General features: G+C 36.9%; 1 protein-coding gene across 2 annotated transcripts in view; it reads left to right on the forward strand.

Moving 5' to 3' along the window:
* Nucleotides 1-22,197, forward strand: part of Msh3 (mutS homolog 3) — a 140,251-nt gene that overhangs the window by 66,932 nt on the left and 51,122 nt on the right. For both annotated transcript variants that reach the window (XM_048331084.1, XM_048331083.1), the window contains exons 13-18: nt 237-369; nt 3,611-3,798; nt 4,895-5,063; nt 8,673-8,737; nt 11,774-11,890; nt 18,786-18,893. In XM_048331084.1, the coding sequence (XP_048187041.1) occupies nt 237-369; nt 3,611-3,798; nt 4,895-5,063; nt 8,673-8,737; nt 11,774-11,890; nt 18,786-18,893 (780 nt within the window). The remainder of the gene's footprint in view (nt 1-236; nt 370-3,610; nt 3,799-4,894; nt 5,064-8,672; nt 8,738-11,773; nt 11,891-18,785; nt 18,894-22,197) is intronic.

Consider the following 22,197-nt stretch of genomic DNA (forward strand, 5'->3'; position numbering starts at 1 on the left):
CAAGAGTGCTTGCCTTGTATACATGAAGCCCTGGGTTCAATTCCCTAGCACCACATATATAGAAAACGGCCAGAAGGGGTGCTGTGGCTGAAGTGGCAGAGTGCTAGCCTTGAGCAAAAAGAAGCCAGGGATAGTGCATAGGCCCTGAGTCCAAGGCCCAGGACTGGCAAAAAAAAAAAAAAAGTGTACTTTCTGAATTCCTATCCTATCTGATCACCATTATTCTGTTCTCACAGGGAGATAAATGCCCGACTGGATGCAGTATCTGAAGTTGTTCATTCTGAATCTAGTGTGTTTGGTCATATAGAAAACCATCTACATAAATTGCCTGACCTAGAAAGAGGACTCTGTAGCATTTATCACAAAAAAGTAAGTTTTTAAAAAATCAAATCTATTAAAGTTCATAATCATTCAATATGAGGACTCCAGATATTCAAGGGAAATCATGTGAGATTTCATTCTTATTATTATTTTGTAAATTTTTGCAAGTAGCATGAGAAACTAGCTAACTCCCCAGAAATTTTAATTGCACAAATTAAGATTGTTCCAGTTTTCCCACTTGTAAAAGTAAAATTTTCCTACTTAAAACCACTTAAACCTAAGTAGTCCTTCTGTTATAACACAAAAAGTGCAAAACATTATCAAAACAAGAAATACACCTCTGAGTTAACGCTGCTACTGTAGAAGAGAGATGCTTTATTTCTTTTGATCTTAAGTTCTTATTACACAAAGGGGGAAATCTGATGTCATATTTAATCCAATGAGTTTGGATTAAAAGGTGTTTAAGAAAGAGTATTTACTTTATGACCACATGTTTCTGAAATTAAGCCAGGCAAAGAAGCTCACAGCTATAACTCCTGCTATTTGGGAGGCTGAGAATATGAAAATCACAGTTCAGAGCCAGCCTGGGCAAAAAGTTCATGTGATTACCCCTCAATCAATAAAAAAGCTGGGTATGAATGACCCTGCCTGTCATCCCAGCTACAGAGCAAGTATAAATAGGAGTTCTGTAGTCTAGGCTGTCCCTAGCAAAAAGCAAGACCTTTTTGAAAAATAATGGAAGCAGAAAGGAATGGAGATGGGGCTCAAGCTGTAGATTTCCTACTTGACAAACAAAAGGACTAGAGTTCAAATCCCAATAACACCAAAAATAAGAGATAGCTATATTTGTAATAACTGTTAATAAATATACTTCAAAATGTTGTGTGTGTGTGTGTGTGTGTGTGTGTGTGTGTGTGTCACATGTGCACGCTGGTTCTGGAGTTTTAACTGAGAGGCTTAGGTGCTATCTCTGAGGGTTTTTTTTTTCTTTTCTCTCTCTCAAGGCTAGCACTCTTCTACCTGTGCTACAGTTGCACTTCTGGCTTTTTGGTGCAGATTGGAGATAAGAGTATCACAGATTTTTCTTGTCTGGCATAGCTTCGAACTAACCAGGAGCCTCAGGTTTCAGCTTCCTGAGTAGCTAGGATTATAGGCATGTACTGCTGGCACCCAGTTCAGAATATTTTTACCTTTTGTAGAAGTCATTTATATACATTATACCTTTTGTTCCTTGAAAAAAAAAACTATAGCACTGGGAAGATACTTTTTTTTTTTATTAGTTTCTTACTGTTAGAATATTATACATAAAGCTGTGTATTTAAATTGCCTCAATAGGTTGTTAATTATATTGGCTAATGCAATGGTGCCAAAAGAGTGTTAGTAACTTGCTAGTGACAGAATTTGCATTTAAACTTTGGCTGCATTTTCAGTGACTGTATCTTTTGGAGTTGACTGTGTTTGATGTGGTTATCTTTAATGTCACTCTATTCCCCTCCCTGCACTTGACTCTTTGAGCAACTTTTATTTTTTTGCCCAAATTGAACTCTTTTGCCAAGTTAATAATTTCATTGTAGTACAATTTTTATATGCTCCAATTTTAGTGTGATCAAATTTTCATTAGTGTGTACTTTTGTAAGGTCTCTTTTTTTCCAACCAAGTTTTACTAGAGTGTTAAATACTGCATCTGAGAATTTTTGTGGTGCTCGAGAGAATTTACATAACTGTCTCAAATATGCTTCAGCTAAATTTGAAAACTAAGTACAAACCAGATTTGGGAATACCGATCCAAGGAAAAAGAGGAGTTGAGTAGGTTGTGTGGTTGGTGGAGTCTGTTGCAGTCTTTCTTGGTATGCTTTGTTGTTTGCTGGCTAAAGCAGAAGCCCTGCTGATATTAGAAATTTTGTGATCAACTCTTTTCAGACTACAGAGGAATGCCAAACCATGTGTTACTTTGTATCCTTGGCCTAGAATCTGACAATCAGTGCATAGTACCCCTCATTAATCAATAGATCTGCAAGCACCTTGCCTTCACTAGCATTTATTCATTGACAGATGTGAAAGATGGTTGGTTTTCTCCAGAGCAAATAGGAGCAGAACAAAATTTCTTTCAGTTGTTAATGAAAAGAGCAAAGGCAAAGTGTCCATAGCAACAAGATGGCAGCTTCATTCGATGCTGCTGTGATTTCTGTCACACCTTGCTGCCTCTCTCTAAACTTCACTTTGATGTTTGCCTTTCATAAGGTTTATATATTTGTGTAAAAAAAGATTCCAGTAAAAGTCACAACCTAATTCGTTTAAAGAGTGACCAATACAACTGCGAGAATGGCTGTATTTTGGAATGTCAAAATATATTTTACTAAAGGAACTTATTACTCACTTAGAAACTGTTCCTAGGTGCTGTTTTAATGTTTAGAATATGCCTCAAGATTACTTTGAAAAGTGAAGAGTAGAAATGATTTGGTAGTAAACTAATGTAAGAAAGGCTGGCTGTTTGAGACCACTTTTTAATAGATGAGTTAGTTGATCAAACACATATCTGTTCTTTATTACTCAAAATGAGCTTCTACTGCATGTGCCAACTATGTGAAAGTCACAAAATGTTAAAAAAAAAAATGCCGAGTTTGGCTGTTCTGGAATGTCCGAGGTCTTGTAGCTGTGGTGTAGTGCCACAGAATTTACACAAATAAGTGTTTTTGTGGTAAGAATGACAGAGGAACCAAATTGGCCTGACTCTGGAATAAAATAAATCTTTCCAGGACAATAAAATATCACATCCAAATCTTAGAAAGTGGGCTGGGAATATGGCCTAGTGGCAAGAGAGCTCGCCTCGTCTACATGAAGCCCTGGGTTCGATTCTCCAGCACCACATATCTAGAAAACGGCCAGAAGTGGCGCTGTGGCTCAAGTGGCAGAGTGCTAGCCTTGAGCAAAAAGGAAGCCAGGGACAGTGCTCAGGCCCTGAGTCCAAGGCCCAGGACTGGCAAAAAAAAAAAAAAAAAAAAACAACAACACACAAATCTTAGAAAGTAGTGCCAGTCACAAGAGCCCCTACTAACTTATCTGAAAAACTGCTTTGTGGCGAAGTGAGTATGCTTGGTGAATATACTTTGATCGTAGCACTTTGCCAATGACGAGAGGGGAGTTTCCACAATCCTGTGGGTAAGGATTGTTCTTTAGCTAGGCTCAAAGCTTCATTTTTAATGTGATTATGATATTTTCATTCATGCAATCAAACTTCATTTTTATGTACCTTGTGTTGTTTACATCAAGAAAATATTTCTACTTGCAGTGTTCTACCCAAGAGTTCTTCTTGATTGTCAGAAGCCTAAATCAACTGAAATCAGAATTTCAAGCATTAATACCTGCTGTCAATTCCCATGTGCAGTCAGGCTTGCTCCAGACACTTATGTTAGAAATTCCTGAACTCCTGAATCCAGTGGAACATTACTTAAAAATACTTAACGAACAGGCTGCCAAGTAAGTGCTAGATGCTCCTTTCTTCCTTTCCAACAGTGAATGAAAGAAACAGACTCTTCCTTTAGTGCATGAATCAGTACATTTGCTCTTGGATATATGGATCCTTGATCTCTGCTAGAAGAGTGGTAGAATTGCTTGAGTAGGTAAATAATTAGAAATGTGATTGGTTACTAAGTGTTTTACATGAGCACTAAGCGTGACACTTAACTATGAGAACTCAGACTTTCCCAAGTTTTGGTGATGAAAAGATTAAACCCCAAAGAAGTCACATAGTAGCAATGCATTTGTAGTAACAGAATTGGGCACCAGGTGATACCCTGTTCTCATTTCATAGATATTCATGGATGATGTGTCTTATGTTTATGAAAATTTGCAAAAACAAATATATTCTTTAAAGGGTAGTTGGTAAGGAATACTATGTGAAAGAAAACAGAATGGACATTTACTTTGTGTTTCCAAGATAGGCAAGTGGTTAATGTTTAATTTTGTCTCTTACTTTCATCATAAGAATCACAAAGTTGTAAAATGAAATGATGCTTGGTTAATTTTTTTTCCATCCTCATAAGTTAACCAATATCCCCATAACTATTTAGTGGAATTAAAAATAATTTTCCTTGTTACCCCTTCCCTCATTTCCAGCGTAGTATCTTGTGAGTATCACTGTTGCATTGGTTCTCCCTTGTCCTTTCTCTTACCATTTGATTTTCCCCTTCCCTTCCCTAATTCAGATAAACATACATACAATATTCAGGGTACCAAAATTAAATACAGTGATAACAGGGGATAAACCATAGTGCGGGGTGGAGAGAAAGAAAGAAAAAATAACTTCACATAGTACATTAAAAATAACAATAATGAAAAACCTCTTGTTTCCATATCTTGGAGTTCATTTCACTTAGATTTGACAAGAAATGTACTCATTGCCTCACATATATACTGTAACCACCCCCCCTCACTTTGACACTAAAATTAAATTAAAAAGGTAATTTTCCTGACTTTCAGGCCTTTGGGCTTTCATCATGTTATAAAATGTATTTGTTAACTGGTTTAATTAATGTGCTTCAATATGTGTATTTGTGTTTTTTTCATGTAATAGAACGGGGGATAAGACAGAATTATTCAAAGATCTTTCTAATTTCCCTTTGATAAAAAAGAGGAAGGATGAAATTCAGGAAGTTACTGACAAGATCCAAGTACATTTACAGGAAATACGAAGAATACTCAGAAATCCCTCTGCACACTACGTGACGGTGTCAGGCCAGGAGGTAATGTCACAAGCACTTCTGTTTTGCATCAGCCTGTCTCAGGTAGAAAAGTTGTTTTAAAATAAATGAAAATTTGAATGTCGGATGTTTGTATCACTTCTTGTTTTGAAATTGTTTTGTTCTGTGGAAGTATGTTATAATAACTCATGTGAACGATAGAAAACATTTTGGCCTATTTTTTTTTTCTCTGTAGGATTTGAACTTATGCTTACTAGGCAGATGTTCTATGACTTGAGCCTCTCCCTACCTCTGGATAAGAAATAGTTTAATGATGATAGGTTCTCAATCTCTTGATAGACACTTGATGTTATATATGCGATGGTGTTTATCTCTTGCTTTTCTTTTAGAAAACTTTTTATTATGAATAATAACTTAGAAATTTCACTTGTTCAGAATCTGAGAGAGAGAGAGAGAAGTTAGACTTTGATCCTGGCTTATGGATGATGAAATGATAGCCATGTCAATTCTCTTCGATCACATGGTGATTAAATGGCAGCCCTTACTCTTGAAGTTGAGAGTATTATTACTATTTAATAAACAACAGCAGCAAAGCATAAGCCTGAGTGGTGACTCATGCCTGTAATCCCAGCTATTCAAGAAGGCATGACATCAGAAGAATTGCAGACTGAAGTCCCTCTGTGTGGTGTTGAGTACCTGTGGTTTCAGCCATTGGTAGGAGGATTGTTGATTCAGGCAAAGACTTGTCTAAAGCAAAAATAAACAAAGGCTGAAAGTGTGGTTCAAATGGCAGAGCTCTTTTCTAGCAAATGCAAAGCTCTGAGTTCAAATCCTTGTACTACCAAACAAAAGAGGAAAAAAAACCCCTAGACTTGACAGTTTTTATGTTTATCTTCCAAACGTCAACTATACCATTAGCTATAGAAAAGAGAGGAGCTAGGGCATAAACTAGGATTTTAAAAATTCATTAAGGTTAAAGAATTAGTAAGTAATAAAAAGAAAGGGGAATGAAAAAAGGACAAAGGAAAGAAGAAGGAAGATAGGATAAGAAATGAGAGGTAGGCATAAGAAATAACAGGGAATACCCAATAAAACAAGTACAGAACCAGGTAAAACAATCCAAACAATAGCAGAGATATGAAAAGTCAAAAGACCATTCATGTTTTTTCTTTCCTGAGAAGATAGAGGATGCAGATGCTCCCTCTTATCCTAGGTCTGCTGTTTTGTAGTTCACTTGGGGGATAGTGAGTTCTTTCCTGTCTAAAGATCAAATGGATTAGACCAAACAGGGCTGTTTGCCGGAAGAGTTCTCTCCACCTTTCCTTCCAGGACACACACATTTCTGTGACCACTGCTGAACTGTGACCTGCTAATGTTCTCTTGCCATGCAGTGAGAGTAGGCACTGCCCTCAAGCTAATCCTTGACAGCTGAGCCCAGGGCTTCAGAGACAGATGCCAGCCTGCACTGGAGGTGCTCTGTCCGTGTGGGCATGTGCATACACAATGTCTAAACAAGCAGCTGCCTTTCCAGGGGTCCTGGGACTGTGTGAGTGTAGGCTGCCCTGGTAGGCTGAGGCATGTGTCCCGTGTCATTCTCAGTGCTTGGCCACAGTCTGTCTCCTAGCTACCCTACCCTTTATTCACACATTGCTGTCCTACTCCCCTTGCTGCAGGGCAGCTTTCACTTCTCCACATGGACACCTCTCCTGGAGAGCTTCCATGTCACCACAGTTGACAGAACTCACATGGATTTCTCTGGGGGGCTGCTCACTAGCCAGTGGAGGGAATGAGCTTTGGGATTTGAAGATACCGAAGCACAGAAGTTTCTGCTACCTTCAGTGGAAAGATCTGACCCAAGACTTTTCTCAAGATGACTGTCTGCCAGGACACTAGGGAGCAAGCGAGAAACTGCACGGGGCCCCTTCTTTAGTTCTACTTGTTGCAAAGATTGTAGATTCCCATTGTAAATTACATTTTTGCAGAATATGGGTCGGTGTCTTTGGAGCTCTGTAGGGCTTTCCTTTTGCTTCAAGACCTGCTTAGGGGAATTCTGCCCATTCTCTGCCAGGACTCCATCCTGGTGTTAGAGTCCTTTGCTTAATTTCATTTCTTTCTGGATCCCACCTGGTCTCTGTCTATGGCTTCCTTTTCCACTCTGTGCCACTGTGTACCTTCTGTGCCAATCCCGTTCATGCAGTCATGTACTTGATTATTACTAACTTTTTATTTTTTGGTAGTACTGGGGTTTGAACTTGGGGTCTTCTGCTTGCTAGGCAGATGCTTTAATACTTGAGCCATGGCACTCAGACTATTTTGATTTAGTTATTATTATTATTATTATTTTTTTTTTCTAGAGAGGGTCAGCCTCAGATCACAGTCCTCCTGCCTATGTCTCCCACATAGCTGTGGGAGACAGCTTGTCATTGCTACCACTCTCAACTTGTTGATCGACACAGAGGTCTCACTATACTTTTGCCTATACTTGCCTCCAACCTTGATCCTCCTGAATGTGAGCCAGCATACCCAGTCCATACTTGATGCCTTGTTTTAGAGTCCTGGCAACATAGGAAAGTGCTGAGTAGCTCCAGTCCACCATTTTCCCACTTTTCACTCTTAACTGTGTCATTGAGCACAGCATATTTATCACTACGTTAATTCCTCTTTATAGACAAGGTTATCATTAATTCCAAACTTTCTGCTAAGGATGAAAATTAATATTAGCCATTAATGTAAAAATATAATTGTTTCTATGAAAGGAAAAGCAAACCCATAGCAAGATGGAAATTACTAGTAGCATAAAGGAAAAAGTATGAAGTTCCCATAACCATCTCAAAATTTATGACAGGTCTCAGGGGCTTCTGGATCCCATTCTACACACAATACATTTTTAAAGTTATTTCAACAAAGTACTGATTTTTTTTCAATTGTATAGGATGAGAACCTCAAGATGGCATATCACTAGTGCTAAAAATTAAAAGCAGGGTAGAAGAACTTGAGTTCACTTGTCCCCCGTCCGATTGCTGATTGCTGAGAAGCTTGTGTGTACAACACTGTTGGATCTCTAAAGATAGGGTTCCTATACGTGCAATGTATTTTTCATGTGAAGAAAAATACCTTCTTTTGGTGATATCAAGGCTTTCTTAATGAGAATACTTTTCAATCATTCAGTTTTCTTATTGAAAAACTATTACAAAAAGGCTCTTGTGTTCAGAATAGAGGAAGGGCCATTTGTGTCTCAAATTGGTGTTCCATCTAACAACTGAATACTTTAAATATTTATATAGGTAAGATTGTAATCTGGCTTGAGTAATAGAATTCTTAAGATAAGTAGATACTAATACACAAGAGATTGCTAGTGAAAAGAATCGTTAAAATGTGCACATGACAACCATATAAGCATTCAAACCCCAAGTCAATCAATACCCTTTAGAATGAACTTGTTACTGAATGTAAGTTGGATTTCATAAGTATTGGGATCTTGATTAATGAGATTTGGCTCTGCTGCCATATGTAAACTCTCCCAAGAATAAAGCTACATTTATTTAGAATGTTTATAATAATGTTAATTGCTGTATCAAATTTTGAGGAAGTTTTCAAAAATGTAATGGTTACATATTTAAATATCTAAATGTTCATTTCTATTTCTTTTAGTTTATGATTGAAATAAAGAACTCTGCTATATCTTGCATACCAATGGATTGGGTTAAGGTTGGAAGGTAAGTTTCAAACTCCCCTTTTTTGTTTCCAATAAATTGTGACATTTGTATACCTATGTGCTACCGGATTGATAATAACCACATTCTTGAAGGTCAAGCAATTTTTTAATGTTCGATTTTCGTATGGAGTTTTACATCAAAGGCATGGTGATTTTTAGCTATTTTTGTCAGTGATTCAAAAATATTTCCAAAAGTACATCTCAGTTTTATACATTTGTTTTCCTCTTTTGTAAATTATTGCTGTTACCCCCATAATTCAGAGTACACAAGGGAAAAAACCAACAACCACTGAGTGATCTTTCGGTGTGAGATTAATTTGGTTGCTGAGCCATTTGATGAGTGCTAAGCCTGACATTTCTTTTAAGAAACTGAAATTTCATTTTCTACCTCAGTGAACTTCACATTTCTTTGTAGTTAATGCTTTCCCTGGCACATAGTTATAATATAGTCTCTACTTTTTTTTTTTCCTTGCAATACTAAGGCCTGAACCTAGGGCCTTATGCATGCCACGCTAACACTGTACCTGAGCCCCTTTTAACAATTTTTTTTTTTTTTTTTTGGCCAGTCCTGGGCCTTGGACTCAGGGCCTGAGCACTGTCCCTGGCTTCTTCCCGCTCAAGGCTAGCACTCTGCCACCTAAGCCACAGCGCCCCTTCTGGCCGTTTTCCATATATGTGGTGCTGGGGAATCCAACCGAGAGCTTCATGTGTAGGAGGCAAGCACTCTTGCCTCTAGGCCATATTCCCAGCCCCCTTTTAACAATTTTGTTTTCAAACAAGTTTCACTGTATAGCCAAAGCTAGCCTTCAACTGGTAATCCTCTTACCTTAGCCTCCCAAGTGCTGAGATTACAGGTCTGTATTGCCATAGGCATGGCAGTACTACTTTGTTACTTCTTTTTGTACTATATCATTAACTGATACAAATAAATTAATAAAAATATTAGAGAAGCATATTAATACTGCCTTTTCTTCCTTGACTAGCATTAGTCCTCTAGAGGGGACTTAGTTGAAGTAGCAGTTTTGGAGGATTGTGTACTGCTATGAGAAGTAGTACCCTTTTGGAACACTTGTTAGTGTTATTAGTTATACATTTGTGTGAATCTGAGGTAAAGATGTTACATTTTCCTAAGATAACTTGAGAGCGACAAGCAGCTGGTAAAGGTGTGAAGGAACTCTATGTTAGGGATGGAGGGAAATTTTACATGTGAATGGTTATTAATTTTTTTGTTTTAACTAAAAAGCAAAAATTACTTATTATCAACTATGACAGCAACAGATACTAAAGGCATAGTACAGGTTTCTTTACCTTTCTACCTTTTTTTGTGTGTGTGTGCTACCAGAAGCTGTACTGTTGATTTTAGGGTCTGTTTTCTCTCTCGTCAGCCATCCTTTCCCTTATCTGCTTTTTATCCTGCACTATAGCTAAGGAATGGACATACAAAGAGACATGACTGAAAATTTCCTTATTCTATCCAGAGCAGTAATGGAAATGTCTTACAAAATGGCTTTTGTCAAAAGAAAAAGCCATGATAAATATGTTTGCACAGAAGTGTGGTTGATGTAATTGAAAAGCAACAGGCAAGCTATAAATCAGTGCCAGAATGTTTTTAACATCCAATTATGTAAATTAGATGAAGAAATAAGATGACTTGGGAAAGTTTCATGACAGTATTTTGTCTGTTTGGCCATCAAGGCTTTGTTGAAAGATTATCAGTCAGGTTTTGTATGTCTGGTAGCTTGATTAAATTAAAGGCAATGTGATAGTTCTAGGAAGTGAGCAAACAAAGGTCAGAAGACCATGGACTTTTTGTTGACCTATAGTAGCAACAACAGTAGTAGCTGCTATACTTGATACTGAGTAGGCATGACTAAGTACTCTCCTAAGTACTCTGTGTGACCGTCTCCCTACTACCTGGGAAGTAAGTACTATTATAAGCCCTGCTTTATACGTGACAAAAGGGATGTAAAGAGAAAGTCCTGTTCTGTTTGCCCAAAGTCACAAGTGCTAGTAAGTGGCAAGATTGAGGCTTTGGTAAACAATATTGCAATGAACATGGTTTTGCTGGTAGCTTTAGTGTGGCCTGGTTTTTTTCTTCCCCTTTTGTTGATGTTTTTGATCACTGCATTTTTTGTCTTGTATGTAAGTTTTTTTGGGGGGAGGGTAAGGAGAAGCACAGAAATAGTGAGACCAGAGGTGAACTAAATCAGTAGTGATACTCACTAGACAATGTATTGAAAATAAACTTGTGAAAGAGTGACATCAGGAGGGGAAAAATCAGAGAAAATGAGGGAAGAGGTGACTATTCAACAAGCAGTGTACTCATTATCTGACCTGTGTAACTGTAACCCTTCTGTATATCACCTTTACAGTTTAAAAAAACAACACAACAAAGATTGAGGGCTTGGTATAGATTCTCTGAGTAGGGACCTTTATCAACCAACATTGTTCCCTGAAAATTTTTGATGTGGAAGTAGAGATACCACTCAAGACCAGGTGAGGAGTGTGTAGTAGCCAAGGGCTACTGAGCCTTGCAGAATTCTCTGCCTTGTTAACTTGTGAAATTCATGGATCCTTATTCTTTGTGCTGTTTTTTCCCCTTCCTTTTATTTTTTCCCCCTGAAATCTGCCAAACATAAAAGTATAAAATATCAAGAACAATACGTGTGACCTTTGCCATTGTATCCTCCAGTTTTGCCACACCTTATTTTGTTGTATCTGCTTCTGTTTGTTTTTTTTAAGCAGGCATTTTCATTTAGCACAATTAAAAGGAACATGAAATAAAAACTCTTACCTCTGACTTTGCCCTATGGGTATAACTTGAAATGAATTTTAAAAGCTTTCTGAACAAAACCAGCATCATTTGTTCAGGATCGTGGTTGAAGAATGTTCACTGTTTATAGCTAGTTATGTTCAAGGTTCATCAATGAATAATAAATTATGACTTTAATTTCCTGAAGTGATGGCATTACTGAGTCTTATAACCTTGATTTCCTACTTATGTTTTTTTTTTTTCCTTTTTCTTCTCTTCTTCTAGCACAAAAGCTGTGAGCCGCTTTCACTCTCCTTTTATTGTAGAAAATTACAGACATCTGAATCAGCTCCGGGAGCAGCTAGTCCTTGACTGCAGTGCTGAATGGCTTGATTTTCTAGAGTGAGTTCACAATGAAAAATATAATCTGACTTTATGCTATGAGAAATAGACCGGAAAATCTTTCCATCAAAAAGAAAAGTAGAGATTACTGCTTGTGACCTACTGTCAAATAGTTGAGTACTTGTGTTTTTGAATTTTATTTCTAATCCATTGAAATGTGTGCTCTTCTTAGTCTTTAATGAGACAGACAAAACATATTTATTGTCACTGTACCAACATTTTGTGTCTAATGACATCTAGTAGAGTCATTGTTTTTGTTTTGAATTATACCTTGGAAGTTAACTTTCATCTCAGAGTTGAACAAGTATATATTAGTTGTGTTTTAATTATTGCTATTTAATTTTATTTCTTTATGTATCCTAGTTTCCTCCTGGCTTTTTATTTGATTATACTTACTTATTTATTTATTACTATAAAGGTGAAGTATAGAGCGGCTACAGTTACAAAAGTAAGGAGATGAGTATAATTCTTATTCAACATTGTTACCTCCTCTCTTATTTTCTCCTGGTATCCCTCTCCCCAGACTCCCTTCCTACCCAGGTTGTTCCAACATAGTGTCTTATGAGTGTTACTGTTGCATTGATTCACCCTTTGTCCATTGTCTCACCATTTCTGTGATTCCCCATCCCATCCTCAAGTCAGATAAACTTATGTACAATACAAAGGGTACCAAAATAAAAAACAGTGACAACAGGGGGTAAACCAAAGGAAAAATAAAAAAAGAAAGAAAATAGAAATATCTGCATAGGATATACTAAGAGAAAAAAAAACAAACCTTCTTGTTTCCATATCTTGGAATTCATTTCGATTAGCATTTTATAAGGTCATCGATACATAGCTATTGAACTATTATGATCCTCTGCTAGGACTATTCTAGACATTTACTAATAATTACATATGAAGGAAACCAGGCAGCCTATGTTTCTTTTGGTTCTGGCTCACTTCACTTAGTGTGATTTTTTTTTCCCCATGTCTTTCCATTTCCTTATGAATGGGGCGATGTTATTCTTTCTGGTGGAAGCATAGAATTCCATTGTGTATATATATATATATATATATATATATATATATCACATTTTCTTGATCCACTGAGGGACAGCTGGGTCCTGAATTTCTATTTAAAAAATATTTTAGTTTGACAGGTTGAAAGTTGTGATGGCCATCTATACACCTTTCACCTATATATATATATGTAGCACATGTTAACTTTTGTTACATTTGTTTTGTATCTCTTGGTATGTTGTGTGTGTATATAGGTATGCATACATAGACCCACACAAACATGCATACATAAATAGATACTTGCTTATATACATGCCACACATGTATACACACATATACACATACATACCCGCACACACAACTATATAAATAGACACTGTATTTCTGGACCATTTGGGATTTTAAACCTTAATCTACTTTGCCCCTAAAAATGAAGCATACATTTCCTAAAAATAAGGACATTCTTCTATATAACTTCAACACCATTATCTCATCTAAGAAAAATTAATTTCAGTTGAAAACTATTTGAACATCCTGTATTTCCTATATGTATGTATATATTAGATTATATGTATGAGGTAAAAAATACATATACACATACATATGTATAAAATTTTTTTTCTTTCTTCTTTTGTTCTTTTTTCCTTTATTGTCAAAGTGAAGTACAGAGGGGTTACAGTTTCATATGTAAAGCAGTGAATACATTTCTTATCCAACTTGTTATCTCTTCCCTCATTTTCCCCTCTTTCCCCTTCCCATTTCCCTCTACTCACCATGAGTTGTGCAGTTGGTTTACACCATATTTTTTGATAGGTATTGCTGTTACTGTTGCAATGGTTTGTCTTTTTATACTTTGTCTCTCGATTTTGGTATTCCCTTTCTCTTCCCTAGTTCCAGTACACGTATATACAGTATCCAGGGTACTAAGTGAAGTGAGCCAGACCCAAAGAAACAGACTCTATGGTTTCCCTCATTGGGAATAATTATCCCACGTCTAGGATAGTTCTCTATGTACATATGAACACATAAAATGATGCTAAGCGAAATGAACTCCAAGTTGTGAAATAAGTGGTATATCATTGTTGTAGTTATTTTCAACATGCCATGTGAAACCTTACCTTTTTTTTTTCTTGTATTCCCTTCCTGTGGTTTTACCCCTGCTATCACTGTAACTGATTTTAATACCCTGGATACTGTATATAAAAATCTTTAAAGATGGGCTGGGAATATGGCCTAGTGGCAAGAGTGCTTGCCTCCTACACATGAAGCTCTCAGTTCGATTGCCCCGCACCACATATTTGCAAAACAGCCAGAAGGGGCGCTGTGGCTCAGGTGGCAGAGTGCTAGCCTTGAGCAGGAAGAAGCCAGGGATGGTGCTCAGGCCCTGAGTCCAAGGCCCAGGACTGGCCAAAAAAATAAAAATAAAAATAAAAATTACTTAAAAAAATCTTTAAAGATGCAAAACTAGAGGTCAGGTATGATGGAGCATGTCTATAATCCTGAACTCCAGAGACAGAGGCAGGACGATTGCAGTTTCAAGGCCAGTCTGGAGTACATAGCAAGAACTCTGTCTCAAAGATAATAGGTAAATAATTTAAAATAAAAGTAAAACAAAAGTAAAGTGTTTAGTTTAGAAAAGGAATGTTGGCTGCAATTTAGCTAGAGCATTTGCAGCTAGAACCCACTTGAGAGCAGCATTTATTGTTATGCACACTGTTTATGGAGGTGCCAGATGGTATAAATATGATGTCATAAAAAGATGATCAACCTCCCAAACCTGACAATCCACTTGTATGGATTGAACACCAGCCATACAAGGGTATTTATCCCTCACTGGGGTACTAACTGCTGTGCATTAGTCATGCTACTTTGGATCAGAATCTTACAAAAAATTCAAGACTAAAGTGCTGCAAATGAATTTCTTTCTTGAAACATTTGTCTCTTGTATTATAAAAGATAGACTGTCAATATTGAGCAATCTCCCTTGCAAATCCTTTAAAAATTGCATAACATCTCTTACCATAGTTCACTTTAGAAATGTGGTTGCGAATACAATAAGTGTTTTCCATTCTTTATTAACCTCCTGTATCATTGAGTAACATTGGACAGTCAGCTCTGGTCATCTTAACAGCTCTTTTGTACCAAAGTGTCTTCATCTGCCTCCCATGGACCCAGCGGTCTCTTTTGACCCAGAAATTGTTGCACTTCGACTTCAGCCTTAAGTTAGTTGATGGCATAGTCATGATGGTATAGTCACCAGGTTGCAAGTTGTCATGTCTTAGTAAATTTTCTGATTATCTGAATTTCTCATTTGTCAGCCTCTCCTCCCCTCTCCTCTTCTCCCCTCCCCGTCTTACCCTCCTCTTCTCTTCGTTTCCCTAGCTCCCTCTCCCTCAGCTTCCCCTTTCCTTTCCCATCTCGTTCCCCCTTTGTTTCACTCCTCTTCTCCCTCCTCATCATTGTTTTTTTCCCCCTACTTCATCTTTCTTTTCCTCCTCCTTCCTTCCTCCTCTTCCTCCCCCTCTCCCCCCAAGCTTCCTCAGTGCTAGGCAGGCACTCTACCACTTAAACTACACTCTTGGCATAGCTCCTTATGTTTCTCTGTATATATATAATCTTTTTGAAGCTTGGCAAGGTGTAGGAGATTAGGCAAACATCAAAAAATAAGACTTTTTAAAGAATGATGATGATGTTTAAGATTTTGGTAGTTTTTTGGAGAGAATGTTACTATCCATATTCAAATCATTGCATAGCCCTCCTTGCTTTTTTTGTTTTATCAACTAAAATGGTAATCATCAAAAATGAGTGAAAATTACTCATTTCTATTCTGAAAAATCAGAAGATCATCCCAACTGTCAACCTTGACCTCAGGTCTTAGTGGCCTGGGCAGAACCTTAGAAGAAGGGACTGAAAGAGAAAAGTGACCATTTGTTTGTGCCCAAATGCATTAATACTCACATCTAGAGAAGCAAGGCAGACTTTCAAATCTGACTGCTCTCTGGTAAAAGAGAGTACCAGGATGTGAGTTAGCATAGAAAAGTATAGGTCACAGGCCACAGGGTAAATAATAGGTTAGATTTAACCTAAGCCAGAACAGGAAAAGGCCTGATCCATGTGCAACTGTGTGTGTATGTGTGTGTGTGTGTGTGTGTGAGTGTGTGAGCTCATGTTTGCATGCATATTTGCCTGCTTGCATGGGCTGATTCTGGGGCTTGAACTGTGGGCCTGGGCACTGTCCCTGAGCTCTTTTGCTCAAGGCTAGTGCTCTAGCACTTGAGCCACAGTTTTACTTCTGACTTTTTGGTGGTTAATTGGAAATAAGTCTAATGGACTTTCTTGCTAGGGCTGGCTTTGAACCATAGTCTTCACATCTCAACCTCCTGAGTAGTTAGGATTAAAGACAGGAGTACCCAGCTAGGAAGCATTTTTAAGGTGACATCTAAGGAACCCCTAGCTCAGCTGATGCTAGAGGTCATCCACTGTATGAATGCGGATTTTCCCAGATTCTTTACTCTCTTAGTGGGAGTCATGCTGCTTGTTTTGCTGAAAAGCAGGTAAGTTAATTCATTATACTTGACTCAAAGAAGTATGAAATGTGCTATGAATATATTTTGCAGATCAGATAGTTAACACAAAAATGAATCTTGATGCTTAAAATATTGTTTTTGATATTTAGAAAATGTCATGTACATAGAATATTTTATCCTGGTAATGCTAGAAAAGTCTGGAAATAATTTTTTTCTTTTAAATCACAGATAGATTACATAGGACTCACTTATCATTGTAGTAACTTACCCTGTTTCTTTTCAAGGTAGGAAGCCCCCTACAAGCCTCTAATTTCAACAAATAGAGCTAAACTCAGTATTTCTAAAATCAACACCAAAACACAGAAATAATTTTTTTTTTTTTTTGGCCAGTCCTGGGTCTTGGACTCAGGGCCTGAGCACTGTCCCTGGCTTCTTCTTGCTCAAGGCTAGCACTCTGCCACTTGAGCCACAGCGCCACTTCTGGCCACTTTTTTCTGTATATGTGGTGCTGGGGAATTGGACCCAGGACCTCATGTATATGAGGCAAGCACTCTTGCCACTAGGCTATATCCCCAGCCCCCAGAAATAATTTTTAACAGAAGGTTTTCACTGTCTTCCCTCCCTTCATCCTTCCTATCTTTCACTGTGAGGGATTATCTCAGCAAAGCTATGATTTTATGCTGAAAACAGGCAATTCATCTTGCTTCTAATTTATTATATTATATCTATGCACAAAAATAGAAAAAGTGCCAGAGTCTCTTAGAATTGCACCATGAAGTGAGAAGATAGAAATGATGTAGCCTAGGGCTGAGGGTGTATATCTTTATGGTGTATATTTGTCTCGCACGTGTGAGGCCCTGAGTTTGATCCTCAGCAAACTCTGTATCTCCCCACTCACCATTCCCCACCAAAAGGATAGTTTGAATCTTGGTTCTGTTTTTTAATAGTTGTGTGATTTTAGCATAATCTTTCCCAGAACTTCACTTGTAAAATTAAAGTAATGATGATCACAGAGAAATGATATAGGTATACCTCTTTCCTTCGTAATGTCTGGTCAGTAAGTACTGATTTTTTATTTGACTTTTATTTTTTATTGTATTATAAAAGTGATGTACAGAAGGATTATAGGTACATAAGTCAGCAATGAGCACATTTCTTTTGGACAAGGTCACCTCTTCCCTCTCTCCTAGTTTTTCCCTTCTGTTCCCACACACAAGTTGTATAGTTCATTTTCAGTGTATTGTGTAGTGAGTACTACTGCTACGTTTCTTCACACTTTGTCCCTCATTTCTGTGCAGTAAGTATTGATTTTATTTTGGCTTTTCTCTTGGACTCTATTCATGGTTTAATTGACTTATTATTAAATATCAGTTCCCAGATTTTGAATAATTTGTGACATTAAATTATTTTAAATTTCATCAAGTCTCTTAATCTCTTGGAAACAGGGCATTATTGTCAGAATTTAAGCCACCCAAAATTGACCATTATGTGCAGAGATCTACAAATGGAACATTATTGCAAATATTGACATAATGGCATGATATAACAGGATAATTTTGGTAGAAATGGAAGAAATGAAAACCCCCCCACCTGTAGCCATATCTATACTTTCCCTAAATAAGTCTTTCATTATAAGTCTTCTGAGATTTTTGTTCACATGTTATAGTTTTAACCAAAGATTTGAAGCAATTGCTATTATCTTTTTAAAAAAATTAAGTTATTATAAAATTAAAATTGAAATTAAGTTATTATATACATTATTAATGAAATTCCAAGATACCTGGAAAGGGGACTTTTTCTTTTCTGTCTTTAACAATCATTTAGTATAATGTCTTTTCTCTGCTAGCAATATGAACTAGACATTAGGGCTGCAGAGTTAAGTGAGTCAGATAGACATGAACTTGGCCTTCTAGAAGCTTCCTGCTTAGTATGAGAGGAATTGAAACTAGGGTTCCAGGTTTGGGCAGTAAATGATGAGTGCCTAGGCAAGATGAGCCATCTGAGTAGATCATGATGGTATTGGAGCTGAATGAAATTGATTTCTACATTTCTAAATATCTAGGTTGAAATGTGGTCAGATGTAGTACAAATATAGTGTAATATAGCATAAATAGGTAATATAGTATAGTATAAATAGGTAGTGCAATATAGTATCAGTAGATAGACATCTTAATGTAGTTGCTGTTACAGGTTCATGTAACTATACCAGGCCAAGCAGGAAGAAGTGCTCTGGTTTTCTTTCTTTCACCTGTGCGGATACACGCTTGTTTTGTTTGTATTTATATTAGCTAGTAAAGCAGTTGCTCTTTGGATAACTTTTATGGGTCTAAGAAATTAACTTTCTCCTTTTGTTGTTGTTTCTGTAGGAAGTTCAGTGAACATTATCAGTCTTTGTGTAAAGCGGTGCATCACCTAGCAACTGTTGACTGCATCTTCTCCTTGGCCAAGGTTGCAAAGCAAGGCCATTACTGCAGGTAATACATTAAAAATAATTCCCTCTTTATTGTTGCTTCACATAAAATGTTATTATACAGTTAATTTTGATATCTTCATTATAAAATATTACAAATATGGTAGGCTGATGGTAAAGCTGAATGTCTATAGCTTGATTTGAAAAATAACCAGGTCCTTCTTGCCTGCTCTGTACTGAGCACAATGAAGACAAATGTTCAGTATAACTTCTGGAACAAATATTTTTTTCTTTATTTATTTTTAGTTTTCTTTCTTTATTGTTAGTCATGAGGCTTGAGCCTTGGGGCTTGGGCGCTGTCCCTGAACTCTTTTGCTCAAAGCTAGTAGTGCTCTACCACTTGGGGCCACAGCACAGTACCACATCCAGTTTTCTGGTAGTTAATTGGGGAGAAGAGTCTCATGAGGACTTTTCTGCCACAACTGGCTTCAAACTGTGATCCTCAGATCTCAGCCTCCTGAGTAGCTAGGATTACAGGTATAAGCCACTGGTGCCTGACTTTAAATGTTTTATTTTAAAGTTTATGTGGGCAACATTTTTGTAAAGTGTGGGCACTCTTTTTATTTTAACTTTAACGTAGACACTCTGTGTTTGATTAATAAAATTTTAACAACAAATAAAAGGACTGAGGGAAAGAGATAGATTGCTGTGATCTTTTCTGTCCCTCCTTTGATTGAGAGACCAAATTCATTCCACTGTTGTGAGACAGAGTCCCACTATATAGTCTAGGTTGGCCTCAAATTTATGATTCTTCTTCTTCGTCCTCCTAGCTCTGTATTATAAACATGAACCACTACATCTCATCACCATAGCTGGTTCATCCTCGTGTATCGTCCCTACTCTGGATTTTCCTTTGCTTTTGACTTTACCAGCAAGTGTTTTTATCATTATGTAAGTTTGATAGCAACAGAATAAGTCAGTGTACATTTTAGAGGAGAACAAATCACTCACAAGCTTATTCTGAAACTCTTCTGGCAAAGTCACATCACTATCATGAAGATGATATATCTAGCTATCTAGCTATCTATCTATATTATGATACACACACACACACACACACACACACACACACACACACACACATTTCACTTGGAAGAGAGCCTAGGACTTTATTTCAGAATTAACAGTCTTTACAGATGCTTGCATTCTTTTCTCTTCTAGTAAATTTGTAATCTACATTGGTAAAAAAAAATTATCTTTCCAGGAACACTGGTATATGGATGTATTCCCAGCATTTGGGAGTTTAGGCAGGAGAATCACAAGTTTGAAGTTATCCTTGCTACATAGGGAGACTCTATCTCAAAAAAAAAAAACCAATCAAAATAATAAAAATAGAAGATAACTTTAAAAAGACAAAAAAATACTGCCTTAAGAATTATGCTTTGGGGCTGGGAATATGGCCTATTGGTAGAGTGCTTGCCTTGCATTCATGAAGCCCTGGGTTTGATTCCCCAGTACCACATATATAGAAAAAGCCAGAAGTGGCGCTGTGGTTTAAGAGCTAGAGTGCTAGCCTTGAACAAAAAGAAGCCAGGGATAGTGCTCAGTCCCTGAATCCCAAACCCCAGGATTGGCAAAAAAAAAAAAAGAAAAAAAAAAAGAAAAAAGAATTATGCTCTGTAATCTAAAAACACATTAATGTTCTTGGTATTTTTAGATGTCCCTTTATATGGATAATTTAAAATACATTACTTAGGAAATACTCTTTCTTTGAAAAATGTGAGGGTACATTCCTGGAATTTTATTAACCAGATTTACTTAAGAAGAATTTAAGTATCTAGGAAAGCAGTATTGATGTTGTAAATTTGAAGGTGTATTTATATGTCAAACTTCTGGTCAAAGAACAGGATATTCTGAAAAAGAAAACAATAAATGGCCAAGAAATGAATAAAAAGATGTTCAACCTAAATAATTAATGAGCACATATTACATACAGCACCATTTACCCATCATATTCTTTTAAGTAAAAAATTAGAAAAGGTAAGGGCACTTCTGGCTCACATCTATAACCCTAGCTTCTCAGAAGGTAGAGATCCGGAGAATCAATGTACAAGCCTAGTCCAGGAAGAACATTTACAAGATTCCATCTTAACAGAAAAAGCTGGAGGGGGAGTAGTTGTACACCCATACCATTCGGAAGTGGTGTAAAGCATTGATAGGACAATTGTAGTTCAGGCTGGCTTAGATAAAAAGCAAGACCCTGTGTCAAAACTACCCATAGCAAAAAAGGGCTGGAAATGTGGCAAAAGCAATAGAGTAAGTGCCTGTCCAGTGAATGTAGGGTATTGAGTTTAAACTCCAGTGTCACCAAGTTTTAAAAAAAGAAAGGAAGAAAATACAAATCAACTTTCGTTTTATGTTAGTGTAAAGGTAAATTGGTATAGCTACTCTTTTCTGTCAAAATAAAAAGTATGTATCCCATAAAAGAGAAAATCTACTTCAGGAATTAGGAAGACTTAGACACACACAGAGACATGTATAGTTATTTATTGTAGTACTGGTTAGAAGGGAAGTTTGGACAGTCTCAATACTCAGTGGAGAATCATTAATTCATTCCTGCAGCAGCCTCAAAAGAAAGCTAGAAATTTGACAATAAATAATCCTTAGTCTGCACTATACTATAAAGGGCCATCTGGAAGGTCACATTTCATTTTCTTGAGATAGTGGTTTTATAGTTCATAAAGTAGAGTTAGTTGATTGGTTGGTAGACAGGTGAGAGATTAAAAAGAAAACATGATGTAGAAATGAATTGGTTTGATTATTTGAACCAGTGCTTATGAATCTAAAAATGAAAATGTTTTGCATTGTGGAACAAAGAATATAGCTCTCCTGTGTTCAAGAAAATTATGAGCTTTAAGCTATTTTAAAAAAATTCTCCAAAAATTCTTGTAATTTTTGATGCACGTATAATAAGCTACAATCTATTTGAAATGTCCTAATTTGGAATTTAGGATTTATAAAGAAATAATGCTAGGCATATGCTTGATAGCTCATAGGTAGATAATGCATAGTGTGTGGGAATAGAGATTTTTGCTATGTTTAAATTTTTAAAATTAAATTCCTTTGTGATTAGCATACATTAATAGTACAAGAAGTTTTAGTGTGAGAATTCCACACATACCCACAATATAATGTGAACAAGTTCACCCCTCTGTTATGGTTTCTTGTGGGCTGATACTGTGGCTCAGTAGTGTAACACTTGCCCAGCATAAGCGAGGCCCTGGGTTTGATCCTAAGCAATACAATAATTTTTAAATTAAAAACAAATCATTATTTAACTTTGTTATTTTTTCATTCCAACTTCTGTA

The sequence above is a fragment of the Perognathus longimembris genome, chromosome 22, assembly GCF_023159225.1.
Source record: "Perognathus longimembris pacificus isolate PPM17 chromosome 22, ASM2315922v1, whole genome shotgun sequence".
Lineage (NCBI taxonomy): Eukaryota > Metazoa > Chordata > Mammalia > Rodentia > Heteromyidae > Perognathus > Perognathus longimembris.